Here is a 23,446-nt window from a genome sequence, read left to right as displayed (position 1 = left end):
GAAAACTGAAGTTGGCTTTGGGTGCATGCAGTTGTGCTGTACCTCTTTCCTGGTGCTTAGAAGCAGAAATCTCATCATTACCCCTCCTTAAAAACCAAACCTCACTTTAGGGGCTGGACTGACAGTCTGGTTACGTTTTGTTTGTTTCTGTTTTGTGTTTAATGTAGTTTTGAACAGCAGGAGTTTTGTATCCCTTCATTTGCTGGTAGAATGGGGCCTTTGTTTTTCTAGGAAGGTGGATGCTTGATTCAGTCACTGGATTTGTGTGTAAATTATTGTTTTGTTTGGTAATACAAATTACTGACATAGTTTTTGTAAGCAACACTGCCTAAAGCCTGCCAGACAACGGAACAGTTGTCTCAAATACCATGAATTGGTGTTGGATGGATGGTATTGGAAGGCAGCAGAGCAAAACCGACAGCAAAGAAAGAGAGAAAAATGGCTGTAAATTCAGTTCTCTTTTGTGGGGGTTATATTCTCCTTTCAAGCTTATCACCTGGCTTTGTCTTTCAAACAGTTGTTTCCTTCACGGAGTGCAGCTTGCTGTGTATTTGTTTTTCAGATTGCTAAATCTTCTGAAGTACAGTTGCGTTTATCCTCCAGTAAATCTCTTCGTTACAAAGTGCTTAGTGAGCCTCTGAGCTGCTGTGGGGCTGAGGGAAGGGATTTCCAGTGAAACTTGGAATAGGAGAGGAAGGCTGTGAAAGTCTTTGTTGTGTTTGTGAAATAGAAACCAGAGACAGATCTCAGGATCTTACCAATGGTTTTGGATCCAGTTTCTCATTATGCTTCAACACAATCGAGAGCTGGTATTGCAGATGCTGCAGTCAGTGCTTGCTGATCTCCCATAGGAAGTCTTTTCCCTCTGGAAAAAAAGATTGTAAGGCCCCAGGTCACCTGGGATCTGCTGCTCGGGAGGAGATTCAGGTTCTCAGAAGGGAGAGAGGAGGCGAAGCTTGAGCCCAGAGTTTTGTGTGATCATCTTCCTGCTCCTGCAGGGCTGTGTAGTGAAAGTATTTGTATGATGGGGCTGTGCATTTTCTGCTCATCCTTCTGCACAGTGGATAATGCTGCATTTTGTGGCAGCAGGGCTCACGTGGGCCTGATAATGGCTGCACCTTGCTGGTGTTTCCAGCATGGCTGCATGGGCTGCATTGCTGATGCCTGCCCGCTGCCCTTTGCTCTGTATGAGGCTCTCACCTTCCATTCAGTGGTCGAGTCCTTGGGGACCATCTCTGCAATGCTGTGGCCTTTGTGAAGAGGAAAGTTGTTACGTGACTGGAATTGCATTTTGATAACTCAGTGTCTGAGGGAGGGAAGGAACATGCTCTTTGTCCACTGTGCTTTTAATGACATTGAGTTCAGAAAAAGATTATTTTGTTCAGCGCCTATTTGGATGCGATGAAACAACGGGATACATGGCAGAATACATTGTAGTCACAAGGTTGGCCCTGTTTCTTAAATAATTAAGTCACTGTAGTACGTTTCTTCCTCTGAGTGAGGAGAATTTCCACACCGTTTGTTTGGAGATCTCAGCCCCTCACAGTAAGGACTGGGAAATGGTGAATGGTCAGCACTGCGTCAAGAGATGGGGCCTTCCAGGAGTAGAATAGACTCCAGTTGGGATGTCTTCAGAGCACCCTAAAATAGCATGGTATGTGGGGAATAGGTGTTTGTTCAGCTGAAGTAATTCATGTCCCCTCTCTTCTGGCATTTAAGACGCTTCATGTGGGTTAATTAGTCTGATATATGGCAGTTGGGAGCAGCCCTCTGTGAAACCAGTGAACGTCAGTGCTGCTTTCAGCTGCTGGTTTGGAGAGTTTGTGCTGGAGGAGATGCTGATGATGTAAATAGTGGCTCTGGCTTTATATTTAAAAACCCACCACAATTCTTGGCTTGTGTAGTTTAAACATCTTCACTATAGGAAGCAGCAGGATTGTGTATAATTAAAGAGCTCCGTTGTAGCAAATGTCTGCAGGTCAGCTTATTGTGCATAGTAGGTCTGGCTGTAAAATCTGTCTCGTTAAGATTTTTTTTCCTGTTTTTATTAAACAATTCTCCAGCGGTGGAAGTCTTAAAATGGACTCAATATTTATGCTGCACGAGGAGATGCTCCTCAGGAGGGTTCCAGAACAGCCCTTGCCAAAGGCCCAGGAGAAGCTGCACTTTGGCCCTGTGTGCTGTGATCCACTGTGCACCGAGTTGCACAACCTGCAGCTGCTCCACCATCACGTTGGGACACACTTTGCAGTTTGTCGTTGCTCTGCTGTGCTTAGAGACACAGAGCTCCGTATATTGGAGCTGCTTCGTAGTAAAGAAGCTGAAAGATGGGCAGTTCTGGATCTGCTGTTGAATTGCCCTATGCTTTGAGTACTGGAGCTATTAGTCATTGGAATGAGGTGGCAAAAACTCCATTCAGTCCATCAGATACACTGCTTGTTTTGCTGGCTTGCATATCATTGTCAGGCAGCAAGCTTGGGCCCCATGAGTTCCTTCTGTCCTGAGCATGCGGGAAGAACAACATTATCTTGCTAGGTCAGTCCTGCTACCTGCTGCTTACACAAGCCCAGTTTTCTGGCATGGCCGTAGTCCTTAGCACTGTTAGTAATGCTCACCTGCCTGGGATGCTGCTCCATTTCTGTCTGTGCAGCCATTCAGGGGGTGCCCAGGTGGTTCTTAGAGCTCTTTGCAGCTTCTGCTTTCAGCCTGTGGATTTCCAGGGCTGAGTGCACACACACACACTGCGGGTCACTGAGTGATCCCAAGCGCAGGGGCTCCATGCTGCATTGACAGTTGCTGCCCAGACAGACCCGTGATGGAAGCAGACCATTAAAGCACCCCATGCAGAAGCTGCCAGCCACCTCCCACCGCTGCACCACAGAGCAGAACTGAGGTCTGAACGAATCACGAGGGAGTTTGCAGAAATCCGCTTTATTTTTCTGGATAATCTCACCAAAGTACAAGTCACTGCTTAGAGGCACACACTGCTGGCTCCCCTTGCTCTGACACCCAAGTCCTGGCTCCTGCTCTGTTCCTTATGTGCAACTCTAGAAGAAAGCGGCTGATTTTCCTTGGGGAGGTGCTGACACAGAAATAGAGCTGGCAGCCCGGCCCCTCCTGCCCTGTATAGGTCAGAGGTGTGCTTGGGACACTGCACGGCCCAGAGGACGGATTGCCCTGTTCAGAGCTGCTGGGATTGCTCAGGACAGGGTCTGTGCGGGAGCAGAGGTGAGCAAGGGATGATGCCATGACAGCCCCCAGCCCAGGGCACTGGGTGGCTCACAGAGGCTGAAGTGTGGCTGGGGCAGTTCCATGCCCCCATCTGCAGCACAGCCCTGGAGTCGATGCACTTGGATGCGGGCTGCTGGGCTGCCAGGCACACCGTGGGATGGCTGCTGTCTCCCAGCTCCATCCCTGGGTGCTGGCGTGCTCCTGCCTCTCTTTCCTGTCCTGCTCTGTGTGTTTGAAGGGCAGGAAGTGGGAGCTGTTTGCCCACAGCTGCTAAACTCTGTATTGGAAGCACCACATCAATGCAGGACACTGGGCAGCCACCAGGTACCGACCGCTCCTGGTCACTGCTGCCTTGGGCTGCGCTCAGCCCATGACCTGGACACAAGGGGCCACGTATCCTATTACTGAACCCTTCAGCCATCTCGTCACACGTCTATAATTACAGTGTACATACACGGGGATGTTTGAGGCATTCTGGCTTTATGAGGGTGTTCCGAGGACTTTTCTCACTTAGTGTTTTAGCTGATACGTTCTTGTACAACGCATTGTGGTCTAACATGCTTTTTTTCCTTTACAGTTTGCAGTGTTGATGTGGGTGTTCACTTACGTTGGTGCCTTGTTTAATGGTCTGACATTACTGATACTGGGTGAGTGTTTCAAGTTGTGTTAAATAGCTGGCGTGACAGAATAACCCTGAAAAAGCACTGAGGTCTGCCTGGTATTCCGAGGCTGTTCTGAGATCTTGAGAGTGTATCGAGATGATACGGTTGTGTGTCCTCCTCCCAGGGCACTGATAGCACTGCAGAAGGCAGAATTGTGAGCTGTGCTGCCAAATTCCTTGTGAAGTTGCTGATTTTTTCAGACATTGTATCATTCAGAAGCATGTTCCCTTGTGCTTATCTGCCAGGGTTGGCTTTTCTTGTCTATGGTTGCTATACTGTAACTTGCTGGTGGAGGTACAGGAGCAGATCTGGTCACCTCCCACTGAAGATAGTTTGGTTTTGGTCGTCCAGAGCAGCTGTCACAAGCAAACTGGGGTCTGAAGAATGTGTCTAACTCACGGTGCAGAAGTGAGCTGTGATCAGATGCACCATGCCATTAATGAGACCTGAAGAGCAGCCAAACTCCTTAATAGAGATTGCTGAAATTACTGACCAATGATTGTTGTATGTAGCTTAGCTATTAATTAGCTATTGCTTTGTCTTGTACACCAATCTGTTGACAGAGCACTGTTCCTTTTGTCAGTGTTTATACCTTCGATCTGTTCTTTTCCAGCTTTGATTTCGCTCTTCAGTGTTCCTGTTATTTATGAGAGACATCAGGTGAGTTTTCAATGGAATTCATTGATTACTTTGTGAGATTAGCTCTGTTGAAAGAAAACCAGGAGGGGGTAAAACCATACTTTATCCTTCTAAACTCTTTGAAGCCTTTGCAGCACAGGCCTTTAGCCAGGAGCCAGTGCCAGAGAACCAGGTTTGCTGTGAAGTCCAAACTGTGTGTGCTTCCCCTCATCCTGCTTGGTGGAAGTGGAGAGGGGTTATAACAAGCAGTTATGGACGAGTCATGGTTAGGCTGGAGGCCTTGTCCTCTCATCCAGGTGTGGTCAGGATGACAGCAGCGTTAGGCAGGGTGTTAATCTTGGTGTGAGTTCTGAAAATTAACGAAGAAATCACTTTGGAGCTCATTAATAATATTCAGTATTTGTGTCCTGAGGCCCCACGGAATTTGTAGTTCTGACACAAACTGGCGATGGGAAATGCTGGGCACAGGCTGATAATTTTCCTGTCGGCAGACTAATGTTATGTGAAGTAGGTAAGAAGAACCCAAAGCAAAATGCTTATGATGAAATAATAGCAGAGCTGGAGCAGGGAGTGCCTTCAGCAGGTGGTGGCACAGGAGGGGGGAAGCCAATGCCGGCTTAGCAGTTCCTTCTCCTCTTTCAAAAACAACCATGGCCTTGGAGGCCAGCCTGCAGTGTGGAAAAAAGGAGGAAGAGAGGCACTGAGAAGATGGCAGAGCCTCTTGGGCTCCTCTCCGAGCTCACAGATGAGCCTAGAAATGAGCAAATGAGCTGCGCAGCAAAAGGAAATCCTGTAGCCCTGAGGAACCTGACGGACAATTGGTGTGGCTTAACCCCGGCTCCTCAATCCTCTTGAGCTGCAGGCTGCTCCCTGAGGGCTTAAGCTCTTTAGCAGGCCCAGCCCACCAAAGCAGCTTTCCTTCTCCCCGCTGCCCCAAGGGGTGACTGCTCCTCACCACCTCCTCAGTTGTGTCACTGCTGCCTCAAGAGGAGTGAAACAGGCCTGTGTTTAAAGATGCAATCTGCTGCTGATACTCAGTGGTAACAGTGGGCTACAGTGAGCGCCTTTTACCTGGAGAAACTGCCTTTTGGTCAGCAGACACAGGATGGAGGGTTTTATGCTGGAAGGTGACTGAGAAGGAGCTGGGCTTGGGCAACCTTGGGCTGCATCAGCCCAGGGAATGACCAGTGCTGAGCTCTTTCCTTCTGTCAGCAGTTGATGCTGTGGGACACGTCCTGGTGTCCTGCTGTAATGCTGCCTTCTATGCAGCAGTTGATCTGTAACATCATCTCCCATCTTACATTTCAGGCCCAGATCGACCATTATTTGGGACTAGTGAACAAGAATGTCAAGGATGCAATGGCAAAGTGAGTATTTTGTGCTTGTTTCACTTTCTGTATAAATAATGTATACAGTAGGTCCATACTACGTGCACTAGATGTGGGAGGAAAAAGTCTTCTGGTTAAATACAGTGGTTGTGAAGTCAGCTCCTCTCCTGCTGTTGCCATTAAGTGCATCTGGTTTCCTTTCTAATGGAAGCCTATTGATTTGAAACTTGCGTTGGAACCACAGACCCGCAGCATTTGTAGCTGTGGGTGCATGGGGAGGAATTCAGCAGGTCTACCAGCTTCTGAGGGTAGCAGTTATGTTTGCTGTGGTAATTATGTGCGTGCATTGCTGTTGCTAAGGGTACTTTTCTGCCTGCTCTGTTTTGCTCTCTCCAATGCCTTTCTTTCTCCTCTCCCGTTCCTTTTGCAGGATCCAAGCAAAGATCCCTGGGCTGAAGCGCAAAACAGAGTAAAAAGCTCCAAGCGACTTTATCGATAGGAAGTTCATCTTTTAAGGGGGAAAAATACTCATTTGGATTTACGTGGGGAGGGTCAGGGAATAGCGAAACCCTTGACATTGCAGTGCAATTTCACAGATCTTTATTTTTTAGCAACGCAGTGTTTGAGGAAAAAAAAAAATAACTGTTTTGACTGCCATGTGTTTCATCATCTTAAGTATCGTAAGCTGCTGTGTATGGATTTCCAACTAATCATCTTCCTTTATCCTGTGTGCAGCACTGGCTAATACAACAGATTTGAGCAAGCCGTACATTTTGCTTATCAGAGGTAGGCGCTGCCGCGTTCCAGAAGAGGTGTAGGGCAGGTGGAGCGGAGAGAACACGTCCCAGTTTGTGCACTGTCTGGTCTGTGTAGATTGATGCAGGTTTTCTCAACTGAGATGTTTTAGGAGAATATACCATTTTAGCAAGTTTTGGGAAATCTTGCCTTTTTGGTATGAGTATAGCTGTATTGTGATTTTACTGTTTTATCAATTGCCTATATATATATATATATACATATATATATATGTGTTTCACAAAGCTTAGATCTTTCAGCTGCTCCACAGTGCTTCGTATGTCAGAGAACTGACCCGATTCTGGACTAGCTCCATAGCACACAAGCTTGAGAAACTAAAATGTCTCTGCCAACACTAGTATCTGTTTAAAAGAAGCAAAAAAAACCCCACCCCAAGTAATGAACAAAGGAACCTCCGCGTATATTAAGATTACAGCATACACTTGGTTGTGCAAACGTACAGTAGTTAATGTTGAGCAAATCATTCTCTCAAACTCTGGACATGTGTGGACTGAATATCTAACGCTGCAAATGTTGTTGGGGAACTTAAAACCTTGTTGTGCGAGAAATGGTAAATGAGGATATAAACACTTGCAGTTGAAGCTGTATTGAACTAAGTCTGTGGGATGCGTTGTGTTATGTAAAGAAAAAAAAACACCACAAAAAAACATCAAAAAGGAAAAAAAAAACGAACCCCAAACAAAAAAAAAACCCCACCCCGAGTATCAATAAAGCTTATAGACTTCAAATAATCCCGGCATTTTGCTTTCTTGAGGTAAGTTTAATATATTTGTGTTTACTTTTAAGTTCCTCGTGCTGAAATATCCATTGTACATGGTGGTAGGAAATAGTTTGTCAGATTTCTAGCAGTGTGAGTAGGTGGAGTTTTCATGGTACCTTTTCCCTTCCATTGGTGAAGCAGTTTGCTCAGCTCCAGCTGTGATGTGGCACAGAGCATCACCCCACCCAGTCCTGAGCTGTCACTGAAGCGGAGGGAGGTGAAATGTCAGTGCGTGAGTTAGACAGAGAGACACGGAAAACCCGTATCCAAATTTATTAGAGACACGGATGGTAAATGAGCGGCGTTTTGACCATTGGAAAATAAATTCATGCACTAATATATCGATTGACAGTATAATACGTCATCACTTGGAACATTTTACAGATAAAGCCGAACGCTTTAAACATAGAAATTTGCAAGTGCTTTCCTGACAGACGCTATTGCTGTAAGGTATTGGTAACGCTGCTGTCCATAGCTCCTGCTGCTGCACAGCTGCTTTTGGTCAGGATACAATCAGTGTGAAAGGCAAACATGACAACATAGGCCAAGAAGGTGCTCACTGACATCACCACCCAACGGGATTAATGCGATTTATCAAGGATTCAACAAACAAACAAACAAACAAAGGCTGCATAGGGACTCTTATTGTGTATCTGACAAACTGATCTTCTGTATAGTAATATAAGGCATTAATAAATTCAGTTTTAAAAAAAAAAAAGCTGATTCTTTGAGGTTGCTGAAGCACTTTTGTGTGTTAAATATACATAGATCCGCTCCTGGAGTGGGAGAGCTGCTTGTGTCAGTGGTCAGCATTACAATATTCGGTGTCTAACAACTGCTGCCGTCTGAGCGTGTGGTGTGGGAACCTGAAGTGGCACAGCAGGACAGTTCCACAGCTCAGCATTCCATTGAGCTGAACTGGGACTAAAGCACTATTTGACATCTCAGACACTAATGCTAAGTCAGTGTTCTCTTTTGGCCTTTATTTCTTTAGATTATAAACAATCCTTCTAAAAGGAAAAAGTAATTTCCATGTCATAGAATGGCCTGGGTTGAAAAGGACCACAATGACCATCAGGTTTCAATTCACCAGCAGCCCAGGCTGCCCAGAGCCACATCCATCCCAGCAGGGATGGGGCACCCACAGCCTCCTTGGGCAACCTCCTGGAATGAAGTTCCACTTGAAGAAGCTGTTGAACTTAATTACTTTCCTCTCCAATCTCATTGCGCCTCGGTTTCTGGTTTGGCAGAAAGGTTCATTAACAATTGCTGAACTATTCTGCTCGTCCTTTGTGACCATCTGCTCCTGGTCTCCACTTCCACGTGGAAGCACCTCTCGTGTCCTCCCGGCAGCCGCTGCTCTCCTGCCTGTGGTCGCACAGCCCAGGCTGCTGCAGAGGGTGAGTGAGAAGCAACGACAAGGAAAGGAGTTCAAACTGAGCACAGATGACGCTTTTCTCAAGGGCAGGAACACTTCTTGGGTAGCAGAATGATGTGATTTCTGAGACTAAGCAGCACAGGGGCCAGCCATGAAGGGCCCCAGCCAGCAGTGCACTGGGGGTCATGAGCATCCCTGTGCAGAGCGGGGAGCATCCATTCCTGGTGGCTTTCAGATACATTCATAGATGCGATGGTCAGTGCCTGGGCCAGCATTTAATTGAACATGAAGCACATTTTCCCTCAAATAGGGAGACTACAGGAACACTCAGGGAACAACTTCCTCATTCTTTGTGTTTTAAACCTTCCTGTTTGTCCCCTCCTGGCCCTGCTTTGGGGTTAAGCTTCAAGTTCTATCTGCAGCCAGTCTGCCAGCATGAACCAACAGCAAACAGCGTGGCAGGAGATGTCGTGCCCCCAGTCTGGCCGTACGACTTGCATGGGTTTCTGCTCAGATTTTGGAGTCTGTTTTTCGAAGGTATGAAAAACCAAAGCACCACACAGGGATAACATAAGTGCACCTCCAGAAAGGGGTGAGAGTGGTTGAGCCCTCCTCTGTGTGGAAGTTTAGCACCATGTGTTGAAAGCAGATTGGTGGGAGGCAAGATCGTAGGCCATACGACGAGAAATACTGTTCAAAGGCACTTAATGGATAGAAAAATTGGCCACAGAAACATATCAAAAAAACAAAACAAAAGAGGATTTTAAGAGCTATACTTCACTCCTGGCATTACGGACAGCTGCAGTGCGCAGTGTGAACCCAGTGTCCTCGTTAGCAGCCTCACTGAGTGCACTGAGTTTGGATTTGAAGCAGGTGTGTTGAAAACAGACATGTTTCAGCCATGAGTTTGGAAATCACACAAATTAAAGGGCCCAGCCATTCTCTCTGCATCCTCCCTTCTCCCACATGGTTTGAATCATCCACTATTAGGCAGAAGCAGCACACTCAGGTTACCTGTTCACTTCATACTCAAGTTACCTGTTCACTTTGGCCCACCCTGCTTACAAAACCGTTCCCTTCCAAACCTCAGCTTCCTGCTCTGGGATGTTGGTATTTGAGACACAAGAGCACATTTGTGCTCAGTACAGTCAAAAGAAATCTGGGAAGGTGAAATCTGCCAGCAGCATCAGGCAGTGCTCACAGCAGCTGGAGGGGGGAGAGGCATTCGTGGCTGGTCCGGTCCTGAGCCATGGCTTGGGGTGGCAGCAACACGGCAGGAGCTGTCAGAGACATCGCCACACAAACACACTGCAAGAAAATTGATAACGGTATCAATTGATATCAATCAATTTATCAATTAACTTTGTATTTGTTGGACCTCCAGCATATCTTCTGTAAGAGACTGGTGGGCTTGTTTAACGCACACTGAAGCACACAGCTCCAGGTAAGGCAGAGGTGAACCCAGCAGAACAGAAACACTGCAGCGCCTTCCCCAGCAGCACCAGGTCTTTGCCTTCACACACATGGGATGCACATCTGTTGGCACAGACACACACGTGTGCACAGCTGCACAGACAACCACTGTGACAGACACCTGCCCCTCCTGCCTGCACACACACACACAGTTTTTGTATTATTTTTTCTCCCCCTCTTTAAATTCAGACACCTTTTGGGCAGGCTCCTCTGTTTGAAAAAGCCTTCTAAATCTGCTGTGCTGTTTCTTCTGCTGGAATCCCTGTCCTACCCTTTGCTGGGCGGAGGGAGCGCAGCAGTTATTTTGGTGTGACTGACATCCCCACCAGCTGTTTCTGATCTCAATGGTCTTCAGACTCATGCAGGGCTGTGTGCCAGCAGCCGGGGCTCCTTCAGCCACCTCCAGTCCCCCAGCAGCTCCCAGCTCTGCACTGGCATCAGGCAAGTTCTGCTTGAGCCAGCTGCTCTGGGAGGACAGCGAGCTGGGGATCACAGTGCAGGCACTGAGGGCTGAAGGCACAGCACCCAACTGCAAGGTACTGCAAGGAGCTTTACCCAACAGCTGGTTCTGGGCCAAGCAGAGGAATAGATCAGCCGCAATCAGGCACTAAATACAGCACTGAGAGACTAAGAAAAGCAAACCTCAGATTTCAGCAGACAGCAAAGAATGCAGTGTGAGCCCAGAAAGGCGGTGTGTGTGTTGATGCAGGTTTGACACTCAAAGGTGCACAGCAAATTTTCCTATCCATCATCATAAAAATACATAAAAAGAAATACCTGCAGTCGTCTCCTCCTGTGCTGATCACATACTTGTCATCGTGAGAAAAGCGTATGTTGGTAACGTGTGCGGAATGCCCAAAATACCGCTTGTGTTTGGCCTGGTGGGAAACGAGTTGAGGAATTCATTAGACATCACAGCATCACAGAGCAACGACGTTGACTTGTCAGCACCCCCTGCAGCACTGCAACCTTGGAGCCCAAACAGCACCTGCTGCTGAGTGCTACACCCTCCCCAGTGCCAGAAGGCAGCAATGCCCCACAGCAGCCAGGAGCAGCCTGACCCGCTGCACCATGCACTCCTTAAAGCCATGTGCTAAGGAATCTGAACATGAGGGAAGTTAAGCTGCTTAGGCTGAAGGAAAAGAAAATCTCCACTTACAAATTTTTCTGTACATGGGAAATCAAACAGTTTCACCAGCCCAAAGTCATCTCCTGTGACTATATTTAGGCCAGCATGGGTCACACACGCACAATTGACATCTGCCTTATCTGCATTTCGCGGCCAAATTCCAATGACTTCGTCTCCAAGAATGCTGTTCCAAAAAGAAGTTAAAAAAAGAACGTTAGACCATGAGACTTTCTTGTTGATGCCTGGAAGGGCAGCACAGCATCCTGATAGACAGAAAACTCTTCCTTAAAAGCAAACCTTCTCCCCCTAAACAACTGCATAAAACATGCTCCCGTGATGGAGCGCACCACAGCAGTGTGTCCCTGTTGTGTGACTCCAAAACCAGCTCTAACCACACGTCCTGAGGCTTCTCTCCCGTTAAACCACTTCCCTCATTCTGTAGCAGCAGCCTGTGTAGCTCTGAGGCCTCGCCTGTCCTTGTGAGCCTGTATGTAACTGCTCACAGTGCTTTTTACAGTGACGTTCTCTTACCCTGAAGCTGTGGAACGAATGAACTCTCCTTTGGATCTGAGTGCTTCTCAAAGGAGCAGTTTTCCTCTTAGTTGAGGTTCTGTGTAATTATTGCTGTCTTATACACATATTAACCATCAGATGCCTCTGCCCCGTTCCCACCATCTGTCAAGAGCCCTTAGAAATCAGTAATTCAGGGCAGATTTTTAAGCTTGCTTGATGGCAGAGCAGTAAGAATGGGAGGTTTCTCATTTACCTTTACCTAAAAGCTGCCTGTGTTATCATCCCACTGTCTACTGCCAGATGGGCTCCTGGCCTGCTCCACTTTCTACAGTAAGAACACACCGAGAGTTTTCAACACTTTCAAGTGTGTTGAAAAACATGTGTTAGAGGCCTTTGTGGAAGTGGAGTGTGTACCCCTCTCTTACAGGCTTGCCAAACCATGGCAATGCATACGGTGTATGCAATTCAACCTCATGCACTGTATTGTGTTATGCATTGAACTTGTCCCCAGTCAGGCAGAACTTTTAAGTTTGTTTTGTTTTTACCTTGTCCACGTGGCCCATGTGATCTTTTCTATCGTGGCAGTATCTGTTATTTGCTTTCCCAGTGGCACCTCATGGACTTGACGCTTATAGGCACCGGTTGATACCTGAATGCAGGAAAGGAAAGGCTATAAACTTCACCATGAAAGCAGTGATTTCTTCTGTAAAGAAATGTAGTGGTGACAGTAGTAACAGTTGTATCAGGAAATAAACATCTTGGATACATTTTTCCCCCCAGTTTGCTCTAATTCTTGATATGTAATATAAAGGAATAACAGTCCCAGGGTGATAAGGCAATCAAGTGTTTCAATGTGCACTGTACAGCTGATGGCTTTTCTTTTAGCCTCATGCTCTCCAGCTCATCTCAACCCAATTGAACTAAATCAGAAGAACTGAAGAAAGGAATGTCTCACACATGAGTTCAGCTATACATCTTGCCATGTCTGGTAACAAGTCACAGGAAACAGAAACAAGTACGTGCCTACACATGACATACCTGAATGTACCTGCTGTCTGCAGAGAAATCCATCTGGATGACAAAACTTGCAATATCTTTGCAGTATCCTATTCGGTTTAGGGTTGTACCTTGAGTGAGATCATAAAAATCTACAGTGTGCTCTTGGGAACCCACAGCCAAAAACCTGTTATCCGGGCTGATCCTAGATAACAAAATACAGAGTGAGGATATGACTTACTGCTTCTGTGGAAGATTTGCTTTTGCTTCCTGTGATAACACAAGAGGGCAAATTAATTTTACTGGAAAACAAGACAAACCCTGTATCAATAGTGAGATTCAGTGCAAATCAAACTTGGTGCTTCACAGGCCGATAAGAAAGGCAGAGGACACCATAGATTGCTGACTGGTGCCAACAGTGCACTTCTATGCAGTGCACAGTGTGATACGAAGAACAACATTAATCCTCTGTGAGAAAGGAACAGGTTTTGCAAATTTATATTTTAATATTATTTTCCAGAATGATAACTCCACAGTGTACAAATCACCAATAGATAGAAATGAATCACAAAAAAGAGAGTGTGCTTCAGGAAGGTATATGAGCTGACATGAGGTATCTATAAAGTCATTTCTGTCCGTCAGTAAATGCATTTCATGATTTCATGCTGGCTTCAACTGATGTGGAGTTGCAGAAAGTCTGGAAATCAACTTATCCCTATGTGGACTATCTCCAGGGAAAGGGCTGAGTATCTGGAGAATTCAACAGACCTGATGGACATACCTAATATCCTGAATTGCAGATTTCCTGTCTCGCTTCTTGCCCCAAACCTTCAGGCTGTTAACAAGTAAGATAACAAACTCTCCATTCTTCATGCCGATGGCGACCATCTCTCCATCAGGACTGTAGGCAGCACATCTCGCAGGGTGACCCAGGTTGACTTTGTTCAGGAGTTTCTGCGTGAACAAAAGCAACAGTGACATACCTTCCTGTGGAGAGCCACCAAGCAAATAGAAAGCTTCCAAACACTCACTACAAAGGCCATGCAGAAAGAAAAAAAAATCAACAAGTTCTGTAGAGTTTCCTCTAAATAGAAATCTGAAATTTCACATGAAAATCACACCCACCAGACATATGTTGCAAAACAGACTTCAAATAGAGGTGCAGTTAAAATGGGCGTTTCACGTTTGCAGCGATCTTGCTGCAGGATAACTTCAATTTTGATGCTGGAAATCAAACTACTTATCAAAGGAGGATTAAAAAAAAAACAACAGATGATCCATTTCCTATTTTCTCTAGAGGGCTATTCTACAATTTCTGAGCAAGGCGTTGTATTATTTTACTATTTGCTATATGGAAATAAAATGCTTTTGCCATTATCTGAGCACACTAATAATGCTAATCATTTTTGACGTTAAAAGCGATCCCTATCGTCTCGGGTAATAATCAGCTTTTAAAATGTTTACGTAGCTTAGTATAACCAGAAATCCTTCTGTAATTCTTTAATATGGAAAAATGCACGGCTGTATCAAATTGTCACTTCTAATAGCATTCTTTCAGTTGAGCAACACTCACTTTGTCACACAGGTCCCAGATTCTTGCTGTTCCATCATTGCTGGCAGAGATAAATAAGTCTTTTGAGGGGTGTGTCGCTAAGCCCCAGATTTCCCCTTCCATGTGGCAGTCGATCAATAAGTTTGAAGCAGCATTTTTTTCTCCTACTTCAAGGATTTCCCCATCTTTTGTTCCTACTAAAATTTTTCCCTGTTTGTATTAAAGAAATATATATATATTCAGAGAATAAAACAGGCAAATACTGTAAAATACCAAAGTATGATAGAAATATCTGTGACAGCCCATCCTAATTTATAATGCTTGTCCATGCAGAATCTTGAGAACAGGAGACAAAGCACTGATAGGTTCGTGCCTGGAGATCTGATATCATATTCTGGTGTTACTGCTGAGTTGTGTTCCCTCTTGCCATTTGTGTTCAGGTCCAAGTGTTTATATACAAGTTGGTACAGCATGATTCTCATACCACTGAGGTGACTTAATGCCACTTCTGGACAATAATATAAATGTCAAAACAGTGTGTTAAGACTCAGACTGGTGTGGTGCAAGTCTACTTTAGCTGTTCTGCTACTGTCTGAACTGCAAGAGCCTTTCCAGCAAAGACTTGGCTCAGAACAGTCTCCTCCTTTGTGTCTCCTGGCCAACTCTCACCAACAGCAGCACACAGCAATGCATGCTGTGCTGTGAAGTCTGCCACATTGGCTGTCTTACCTTCCCTCTGCAGACGGAGCGCACGCACTCGATGAGCTGCCCTGTCTCAAGCTGAAATGCTCGGCACCGTTTCATCTCTTGGTCCCACAGCTTTACAGCCCCTCCTTCCTTAGTGCTGAAAGGCAGAACATGGTGTTACACAGATATCTCCTTCATGGGCTATAACAAATCATTACATCAATCACCGTCACTTCCTACTAAGGACACCTATAGGACAACGTAAAGTAAATAACAAAAATGTGGCAGATAACACAACCATTCAGTATGTCTTGTGTTGATTAAATAAAGATGATATGAGAAAGAAGAAAGCTGTGTGTTTAGGAAGAGTATATGTCTTACGGTCTCTCCTTGCCTCCTGTAACAATAAGTCCATCACGAAGAGTGGTGTACATTGTAAACACCGGTCCTGTGTGAGCTTTTGCCACAAGTCTGACCAGAAAATGGTCCTTCCAGACATAGACATCCCCATTTATGGCACCAGTAAACGTAAGGTTATTCTGCAACAGATAAGGAACAACCTCTCATGTGATAAATATCTCACAATTTTGTGCAGCTTGAATTAAAATTATTCAGGTACTGCATTTCCTGTGGAAAAGATCAACTGCAGGAACTAAAAGCATATGCACTGAGAACAATGTGTTTAATCACTGTGCTATAATGGTGTTTCTTCAAGGTACCACAGTTAACACAGATCAGAGTGTAGGGCATGTTCACTTCATGGATTTCACCTTGGGATTTTCAGATGCACGTGCTACTTCTGCCAGGCATATACTGTCATATCTCCTGCTGCACAGATGGACAGCAGGTTATCACTACTAAATTTCAGGTGGCATTTCTTTCTTCTTTGAGCATGTGTCCATGGAAATCCCACTGGCTTTAAGATGCTGAAAATAAAGTGTGTAAGACTAAGTGCAGAACTGACTCAATCTTGTGTCTACTTGAAGCACCACAGCAATTAAGTAACTTAATGGGAAATAGTAGTGAGTATTCTGCATGGAAAATATGCTTCTAGAAGGTACATACACAGCCCCTCTTCTATTAAGTATAACTTACTCATGCTCCTGTGACATGCATTCTTATTGCCATTGGGATTCAATGACACACACTTAAGGAAGAAAACAACATCTTGAACAAATAACATATGCTAATGGAGCAGAGTTCATCTGCTGGTTTTGAATGTTCTCCTTACAGCATGTCGGCTTTACCATTAAAAAGCAACAGAAAAGGCTGAACTGTGCGTTAAACACATTGTTTTCCTTAACTATGAAGCCTAAAGCACAGCGTTATGGCTCCTTAATAAGCATATGGGAACATCCTATCTACTGACAACATGAGCGGAATCATGTCATACCCAACATTGTCAGTGGAAAAAGAAAAGAGGTCACACAATTACAGTATCAATTACACTGTAATTAGTAAAAAATACTCACTGAGAAACCCAACCTGGTTTAGAAAAATTAAATGAGGACCTAAAGATGTACAAGTCTCACATTAGAGGTTTAAAGTAGTATTTAAAGAAAGATCCCCAATTTCTTGCACCATTTATACTGTACTAGATCTCAACAAAGGAAACAGACACGGTTTCAATAAAAAGGAATTATAAAATTCTGTAGCAAGTAACTGGAACTCACTGCTCCGAAGGCAACAGAAAGCATGGTTTGCATTTTGGCATCTTCCATGGAGCCAATGACTCCTTTCTTACACAGCAAAGCACTGCCAGCTAATGTCCAGAACTTCATGTGTTTTACCCCCACAGACACAAACTGAGTGTCTGAGTCTGGGCGGAACTCTACGACGAATATCCTCTCCAGGTGTCCTCCCCTGCTCGCAACTTTAGCCCCTGTTTTAATTAGGAAGGGATAAAAATACAGTTAGATTTACCTGCAAAACTAACCTCTGGTATGATTTTATGAAGCAAAATTACTTGGTATTAGATTAGAAAACTGCGTCCCAGGTGCCGAAAGCTAAGCATATCCCAATGCTATTTAGAGCAGCAAACATTTTAATTCATGCAGCTTGCTAGGTCCCTGGATATTCTACTACAGCTGACAGTTTTAGGATATTAATAGCACAATTTGTCTCCCAGGTACAGAAGTACCATTGAAACGTTGAGCATCATTAACAAGTTGCCATCTGCGAAACACAAAGGGATGCATCACTCAGAAGTTAGTGCCTCTGACTCTGAAAACATCCCAGCACCTGCATGTTGGCTGTATCAGGCCAGCAGCCACTGCCAGCACACGTTCAGAGATCTGAGCTCAAACCCCACAGACAAGAATAAAATCCAAGTTTTCCATCTCAGGATAAGCAGGCCATTAAGCAGAGCCTCCTCTTAATGAACTTTAAAAGCACAGCAGGACTGCTGCATTTCCTGAGTAACTGCTCTGTGCAGGCATGTTAGATAGTCTCCAAATAACGATGCAATATGGCAATCTGGATGATGCAATGCCTGCTCCTGCAGCGGAGGAGAGAGGAGACAGGCACTGAGCACAGGTGTATGCAGAGAAAACTCTAAAAATCTGGGGATGTTTCAAAGTAAAGCAGGGAAATATCCAGAGAACCAAGACACTTTCCCTCTCCTCTCAGTTCCTGAAGGTGATAACTATTATCTGGAAGTGCCTTCTTAAAGGCCTAACTACTACATTCAATTTCAAATCCAAGCAATTTCAGCATAAAAAGAAAACACTTCCCCTTAATTTCATGGAATTATATGTTGAATGTCATCTCCTTTTTTCTGTTTACAATAGAAGTTTAAAGCTTATTTTCTTACTGATATTTTCTAGCGCTTTGTTCTCTTCCTTCAAACAATTCCGAGACTTTTATGGAGCCGCTTCACTCAGAGTAAGAACACAAACCTACGCCAACAACTTGAAAGGAAGAGCAAATGATTGCACACAGATCTGCCAGGCTGAAGAAACGTGTTCTCCAGAATTACCTTCCTGCCACCTCCACACTGTGATGGTGTGTTCTGGATCCACGCCCACTGAGACCAGAAGTTTGCCTGTTGCACTGAAGTTAACATAGTTGACTCCTTTGGTGTGGAAGCAACGTAGCATTGAAATTGTTTGCTTACTCATAGCATCCCATACGTGAATTGTGGGAGTTGTACCTACATGGAGAAAGATGCATTAGAAGAGAATTAATTCAGCATCTTGAAAGCTTCAGTGCAAAATATGCATTTTCTAAGAACATTTAACCTCAACAAACACTCAAGTGTTATTTTGGTGTTTTTTTGTTTTTTGTTTTTTTCTTTTAAAGTTTAAAAGTACTAAGAAAAAAAAGAATCAATGTCATGATAAGAAAAACAACACAGGGAAATTATTGCATCTCATGAAATAAGACAAATGCCAAAAGAACAACGTAACAATTATGAAGAACCTCATGCAAAAGAAATTATCTGTAGATGTTCCACTTGTATCCGCGATTGACACAGATACAGTGAGGTAACATGAAACTTTTACGTAACTCTGCTGACTGGAATTGACAAACAAATCAGCCTTACCTGAGAATTCTGTCATATCACCTGCATTGTGAGAGCAATGGCAAATGAGGAAGCACCAAGGGAAAACAATAAGTGAAGTAAGTCATGTTTCTAATGCTGCCGTGATGCCAGCATCAGCACCAGAAGTAGAAAAAAAAAATAATTATAAATAAATTAAAAATTAAAAGTTTGAAAATGGATATGGATTAAATCAACAAAACAAATAAGCAGGAATATTGTTGAACTTCATTTTGAGTATATTATCTTTTATACACAAATACCGCAACAATATTTAGTACTTCTCCATTTTAAAAATGGTACTTAAAGGAAATGGTAGACATGCAGTTCTTAAAGATCACTAAATTTAAAACTAATATGAACCTACAATGATCCACAATCCCAACCAAAATCAGAAACACTGATTTCATGGGCTCTTCCTGACGGAATTAAAAGATGGGCTTTAAGTCACCTGCTTTGAGTCACTGAAATCAGTATTCAGAAACAGGGTTCTGACTGTATGAAAACATTGTCTTGTTTATTCAACATTCCAGCTGATAAGACAACACTCCGTACAAGCAGCAGAAATGGTTTGCCAAGGCCTTCACCTACTGACGTTTTCCAGCTTTGTTTTAAAGCTACATATTACAGAAGTCACCCCTTTCAGACTGAAATGAATCAGTATGACTCCATTGATTGTTCTAGTATTAGCCTGGTATAAGTGAAAAGCAACACATCCCTCTGTAGGCCTGGGACAAATAATCCCAATGTTCCCTACAGCTTTTACCTCTGCAAAAGGCATTGGTGACCAATCTCCAGAGGTCCCTTCCAGCCCCTACAATTCCGTGACTGTAATTTCATGGAACCCCTTAATGTAGATAACACACCAATACATACGATCTCTTTTTTTCTCTTTTTTTTGTGTGTGTGTGTATTAGTTTGGAATTTCTGCAAAGGAAACGGTCATCATTCTATTTTCACAGCTAAGTGTCTTATGGCTAATCAGTGCTTTGGATACTGGAAGAAAAGAGGAAATCCTGTAATGCTTGTGATTACATATTAATGAGCAGATACAGTGCTGTTCAAAAACTTCTTTTCTGAAATATCCTTATAATACAATGAACTCTAAAATCCAACGACAATCAAAGATGAAACTGCTGCAGGCAGAATGAGATCACAAGGAGATAATTAAGCTTCAGGATTTTCTCAAAATCAAATGGAAAAAATAAACCAAAAAACAACGTGTACAGTGACAGTGGTAAATCCCAGTACAAATTCTATGTAGAAAAGCCCAAAATAAATCAGTGCCCCTGACAACTTCCGCATATGACACTATAACACGGAGTCACCTACCGATCTGACTGGTAGCCACAATGTTTTTGTACTTTGGGTGCTGATTCACAGTTAAGCAGAGAATGTCATCAGTATGCTCCAGGTAGAAGCTCTGACTTCCTAATAAAATTCAAACGCGGTTTTATTCACAACAGTCTCAAAGAAAGAACCACCACTGAAGTAAAGAATATTTAATCAGCTTGCTGGTACGCTCATGCTGTGCTCTAGGGGATGCATAGGAGAGAGCAATAAGTATGCCGACAGCTGCTTTGCTTTCACTTCCAGGCACCATTACCAAACAAGCTGTGAATAACCATTAATGCATATATATGAAAAAGTAGGACAAAGCAGAGAGCTAAACCCTGGGAAGTTCCTGCTCTGCACCATCCTCCCAACAGGAAGGCCAGGAAGAACAGCTGGGACAGCGTTCCCAGCTCAATGGGTCTGAGGCTGTGAAGGGTATGGAGTCCCCAGAAGTCAGCAGATGAGACACCATCTATTTCTGCCTTTCCTTGGCAGCAGAGCTGACTGAACTGCTGTCACTATTTGGTGCTACAGAGGACCAAGAGGGAATAATATACTGCCAGAATTCCTTTAATTCCTGGCTTGTTTCTTAAGCTATGTGAAGAGTATGTGGATGTCAGTGCTACAACTGAGGGCAAGACAAGTTGGTAGGTTTTTGTCACTACCCAAAAAGGCAGGGAATATTTCTACTCCTGAAGAGCAATTTATTCACATCGTGTTGCATAGAAATAAATCCCTCCCTGGAGCATGATTTTGCTAAAATAACTCAAAATGGAACAATTACTGCTCCTAAAATGGTGAGGAGTACTTTAACATCTCATATCCCATGCAACCTGAGAAACTATCCCTGTCCTCTGTGGAGTTTAGAAAGGTACAGCTGCAGAAACAGAACTGCTTAGTATTTTGCTTCCTACTAAAATGAGTTGGGTGGCTTAACAGGGTGACCTTAATAAGAGAACTTGACAGCCATCTAAATTTCTTCCCGTTATTTCATTAGATACAAAATATGAAGGAGTTGCAGGAATGTTACAAAAGCGTGACTTTCTTACAGGAATGTTTCACTCCTACAGTCGTTTTTATCTCAAAGTACTGTTGCAAGTTGAATTACCAGTAGAAAGATTTTGCACTATGCCTGCTGCAGCTGTGTGGAAAATAATATCAGCACCATCATTTAGGTAATGAAGGTTATTGCGACAGTCGAATCCTCTGTATCCAAAAACATGGTCTAAAGCCAGCTCCTAGTCAAGGAAAACAGAAAAACAGAGTAAGAGTGAAATAAAGAACAAAGAGGTTAAAGAGTTAGAATCACGCAAGTGAAGATCTCAGGTAATTATTACACAAGACACAAACATTTTGTCCAAGCAACAGGATAATTAAACAATAATTAATCAGTTATCCCTCTTTCTTCTGCTTATTTACTGAGGCATGGCATTCTCACAGACTATATACAAGACTATCATCCGTCAAGTAAGGCAAAGCATTTACCATTATTATTTCTTTAATAATTCAACCGATCTGAATATTTCATTTAATTTCCATTCAAAATACATGCAACTTTAACAAAGGTCCAATTTATTAATCTTCCCATTACATTTTAATATCTACATTGAGCAGCTATTTGCAAACACACTTCTACTTTAAGAGTCTTCAAAAATCATTTACATAAACAGTCACATTTTAATAGAACAAATTCTGACACCAAGTTCCTTATAAGAAGCAATGACAGTCTACAAGCAACTTCACCATTAAAACATTAATCGGAGGAGTCTTGGGCATTTCATCTTACAAAGTGCAACCGTCAAAGACATTTCCTCCAGAGAAACAGTGATGGGTAATGGACTGCTGTTAAAGTTGCTGTTCTAGCCCAGAAGACAGAGTTAATGCATCTGTCCCTAACATAATTTTATTTCTTTTACCTATGCACAACTTCAGCTATTCTCACAACAGGGATGAATTTAACCCAGCTGGCATTACTTCTAAAGCAAATGAAAAGAGAAAAACAACTAATTCTGACCTCAACCAGTTTTCTTTTTTTGTTGATGCTGTTCTTTTGCAGTTTTTCAGGCTGAGGAGCAGCTCTGCTAACTGGTGGCCTGAAAGAAACGCGTTTAAAAGAGAAGACCATCAATATGTTTGAAAGCAAAGCAAAACTTGCAAAACCACAGCATATGTTTTACATAAGTACAGAGAATGGCCAATTGCAACTACGTGTGTTTGATACCTAGATTTTAGTGTCTTGTAATGCACAGAGGAATCATACACATTTTGATTGGGAAAGCAGAAATAACACTGATGTCGATTTTGGGGAGGAGTGGCAGAACAGACCACCTAAAATTACTATTTAAATTCTAAGGATTTAAATCCTTAGGAAAATCCTTGAATACTGGCTGACAGTGAACTGTTGCTTTTAGGAATGATCTCAAAGACTTTCTACAGCTGGCAGCTGACCTTTCCCCAGCCTTGCTTCTTCTGAGAAATCCCATCACAAAACCTTGACTCGGCAGTATTAAAATCACCTCAAAATCACATTAAAGATAAAAGTATTACATTCTAGTCTGTGTAAGTCATTTACTGTGTGAATTTAACAAAGACTAATGGTAGCAAAGTGTTTGCTGAAAGTAACTAAAAAGACAAATGGGAAACACAGTCTGAAAAAAAATTATTTGTGTAAATGGTCTTTTTAAAGACAGATAACATTTACTTCTATGAGAGGCACTCACTGGAAGTCCACAGGCTACAGTGAGCATATATATGAACAAAGGGAGACAGCAAAGGGGATATTCAGCTTGATCCTTCTAAGAAAAAACAAGAGGCACTTCTGGGCCCACAGAACTTCATACCTAACACAATCCCATTGCACTGGTTTCACGATGACTATTAAGTTCATCTGAGCACAGTGGCTGTCCCCTTCAGGTAACAGGAGTTAAAGAGGGCTAAATTCTAACACTATCGGCACAGACCCAGAACATTGCAGTAGATTACCAGCACAGTTTCCCCAAGAAATTTGACCTTCATCATGTTTGTTCAGCTTTTAGATGGAATACGGATCTGGCAAGAAGGTCAGGGTAAAAGAAGTGATAGCAAAAGGATCAAAACTGATATTATGCTTAAATGCTTGCTCCAAAACATCACTCAGTGGCTGCTGTTATTCATACAAAAATTGTTAGTGCCATTAAACTCTAACAGCAGATTCTGGGGACAGAATTAAACAACAGGGTTCTATAAGTGAAATGCAAAACAAAACGCCAGCGCTCAATTTATTTAATCTAAGCATGAATCTGGAAAGCAGTTTTTTCACAGTTTAAGATTTCAAACATGAACAAACCATATAAATTTTATATGCTAAGAAAATTAGATTGGTTTGTTCTTTTACTGTGATTGCACTAATTCCTGTTTTGCAAAAATG

The 23,446-nt window shown here is 43.4% G+C and overlaps 2 protein-coding genes across 17 annotated transcripts in view; one reads left to right on the top strand and one right to left on the bottom strand.

Annotated features, from left to right (window-relative positions):
- The window catches only part of RTN4 (reticulon 4), a 71,376-nt gene extending 63,222 nt beyond the window's left edge, over nucleotides 1-8,154 (top strand). For all 12 annotated transcript variants that reach the window (XM_085542591.1, XM_085542590.1, XM_085542592.1 and 9 more), the window contains 4 exons: nucleotides 3,809-3,878; nucleotides 4,507-4,553; nucleotides 5,841-5,899; nucleotides 6,291-8,154. In XM_085542591.1, coding sequence (XP_085398717.1) covers nucleotides 3,809-3,878; nucleotides 4,507-4,553; nucleotides 5,841-5,899; nucleotides 6,291-6,333 — 219 coding nt within the window. In that variant the 3' untranslated portion in view covers nucleotides 6,334-8,154. The remainder of the gene's footprint in view (nucleotides 1-3,808; nucleotides 3,879-4,506; nucleotides 4,554-5,840; nucleotides 5,900-6,290) is intronic.
- Nucleotides 7,694-23,446, bottom strand: part of EML6 (EMAP like 6) — a 101,757-nt gene continuing 86,004 nt past the window's right edge. Inside the window, exons 28-42 of one of the 5 annotated variants that reach the window (XM_015856711.3) lie at nucleotides 22,055-22,133; nucleotides 21,149-21,278; nucleotides 20,038-20,136; nucleotides 18,709-18,729; nucleotides 18,142-18,315; nucleotides 16,838-17,046; nucleotides 15,546-15,703; nucleotides 15,207-15,321; nucleotides 14,499-14,687; nucleotides 13,707-13,879; nucleotides 12,968-13,130; nucleotides 12,475-12,578; nucleotides 11,447-11,600; nucleotides 11,065-11,165; nucleotides 7,694-10,122 (exon numbers count right to left, since the gene is read on the bottom strand). In XM_015856711.3, coding sequence (XP_015712197.2) covers nucleotides 10,098-10,122; nucleotides 11,065-11,165; nucleotides 11,447-11,600; nucleotides 12,475-12,578; nucleotides 12,968-13,130; nucleotides 13,707-13,879; nucleotides 14,499-14,687; nucleotides 15,207-15,321; nucleotides 15,546-15,703; nucleotides 16,838-17,046; nucleotides 18,142-18,315; nucleotides 18,709-18,729; nucleotides 20,038-20,136; nucleotides 21,149-21,278; nucleotides 22,055-22,133 — 1,894 coding nt within the window. In that variant the 3' untranslated portion in view covers nucleotides 7,694-10,097. Of the gene's footprint in view, nucleotides 10,123-11,064; nucleotides 11,166-11,446; nucleotides 11,601-12,474; nucleotides 12,579-12,967; nucleotides 13,131-13,706; nucleotides 13,880-14,498; nucleotides 14,688-15,206; nucleotides 15,322-15,545; nucleotides 15,704-16,837; nucleotides 17,047-18,141; nucleotides 18,316-18,643; nucleotides 18,805-19,587; nucleotides 20,137-21,089; nucleotides 21,279-22,054; nucleotides 22,134-23,446 lie in introns of those variants that run through there. The other 4 variants (XM_015856712.3, XR_014944378.1, XM_085542583.1 and 1 more) reach the window with 4 other exon arrangements.

This window comes from Coturnix japonica, chromosome 3 (genome assembly GCF_054131305.1).
Source record: "Coturnix japonica strain WE chromosome 3, WE-NBRP24, whole genome shotgun sequence".
Taxonomy (NCBI): Eukaryota; Metazoa; Chordata; class Aves; order Galliformes; family Phasianidae; genus Coturnix; species Coturnix japonica.
Note: the sequence above shows the minus strand (reverse complement) of the source record. Positions and strands in the feature narration are given on the sequence as shown.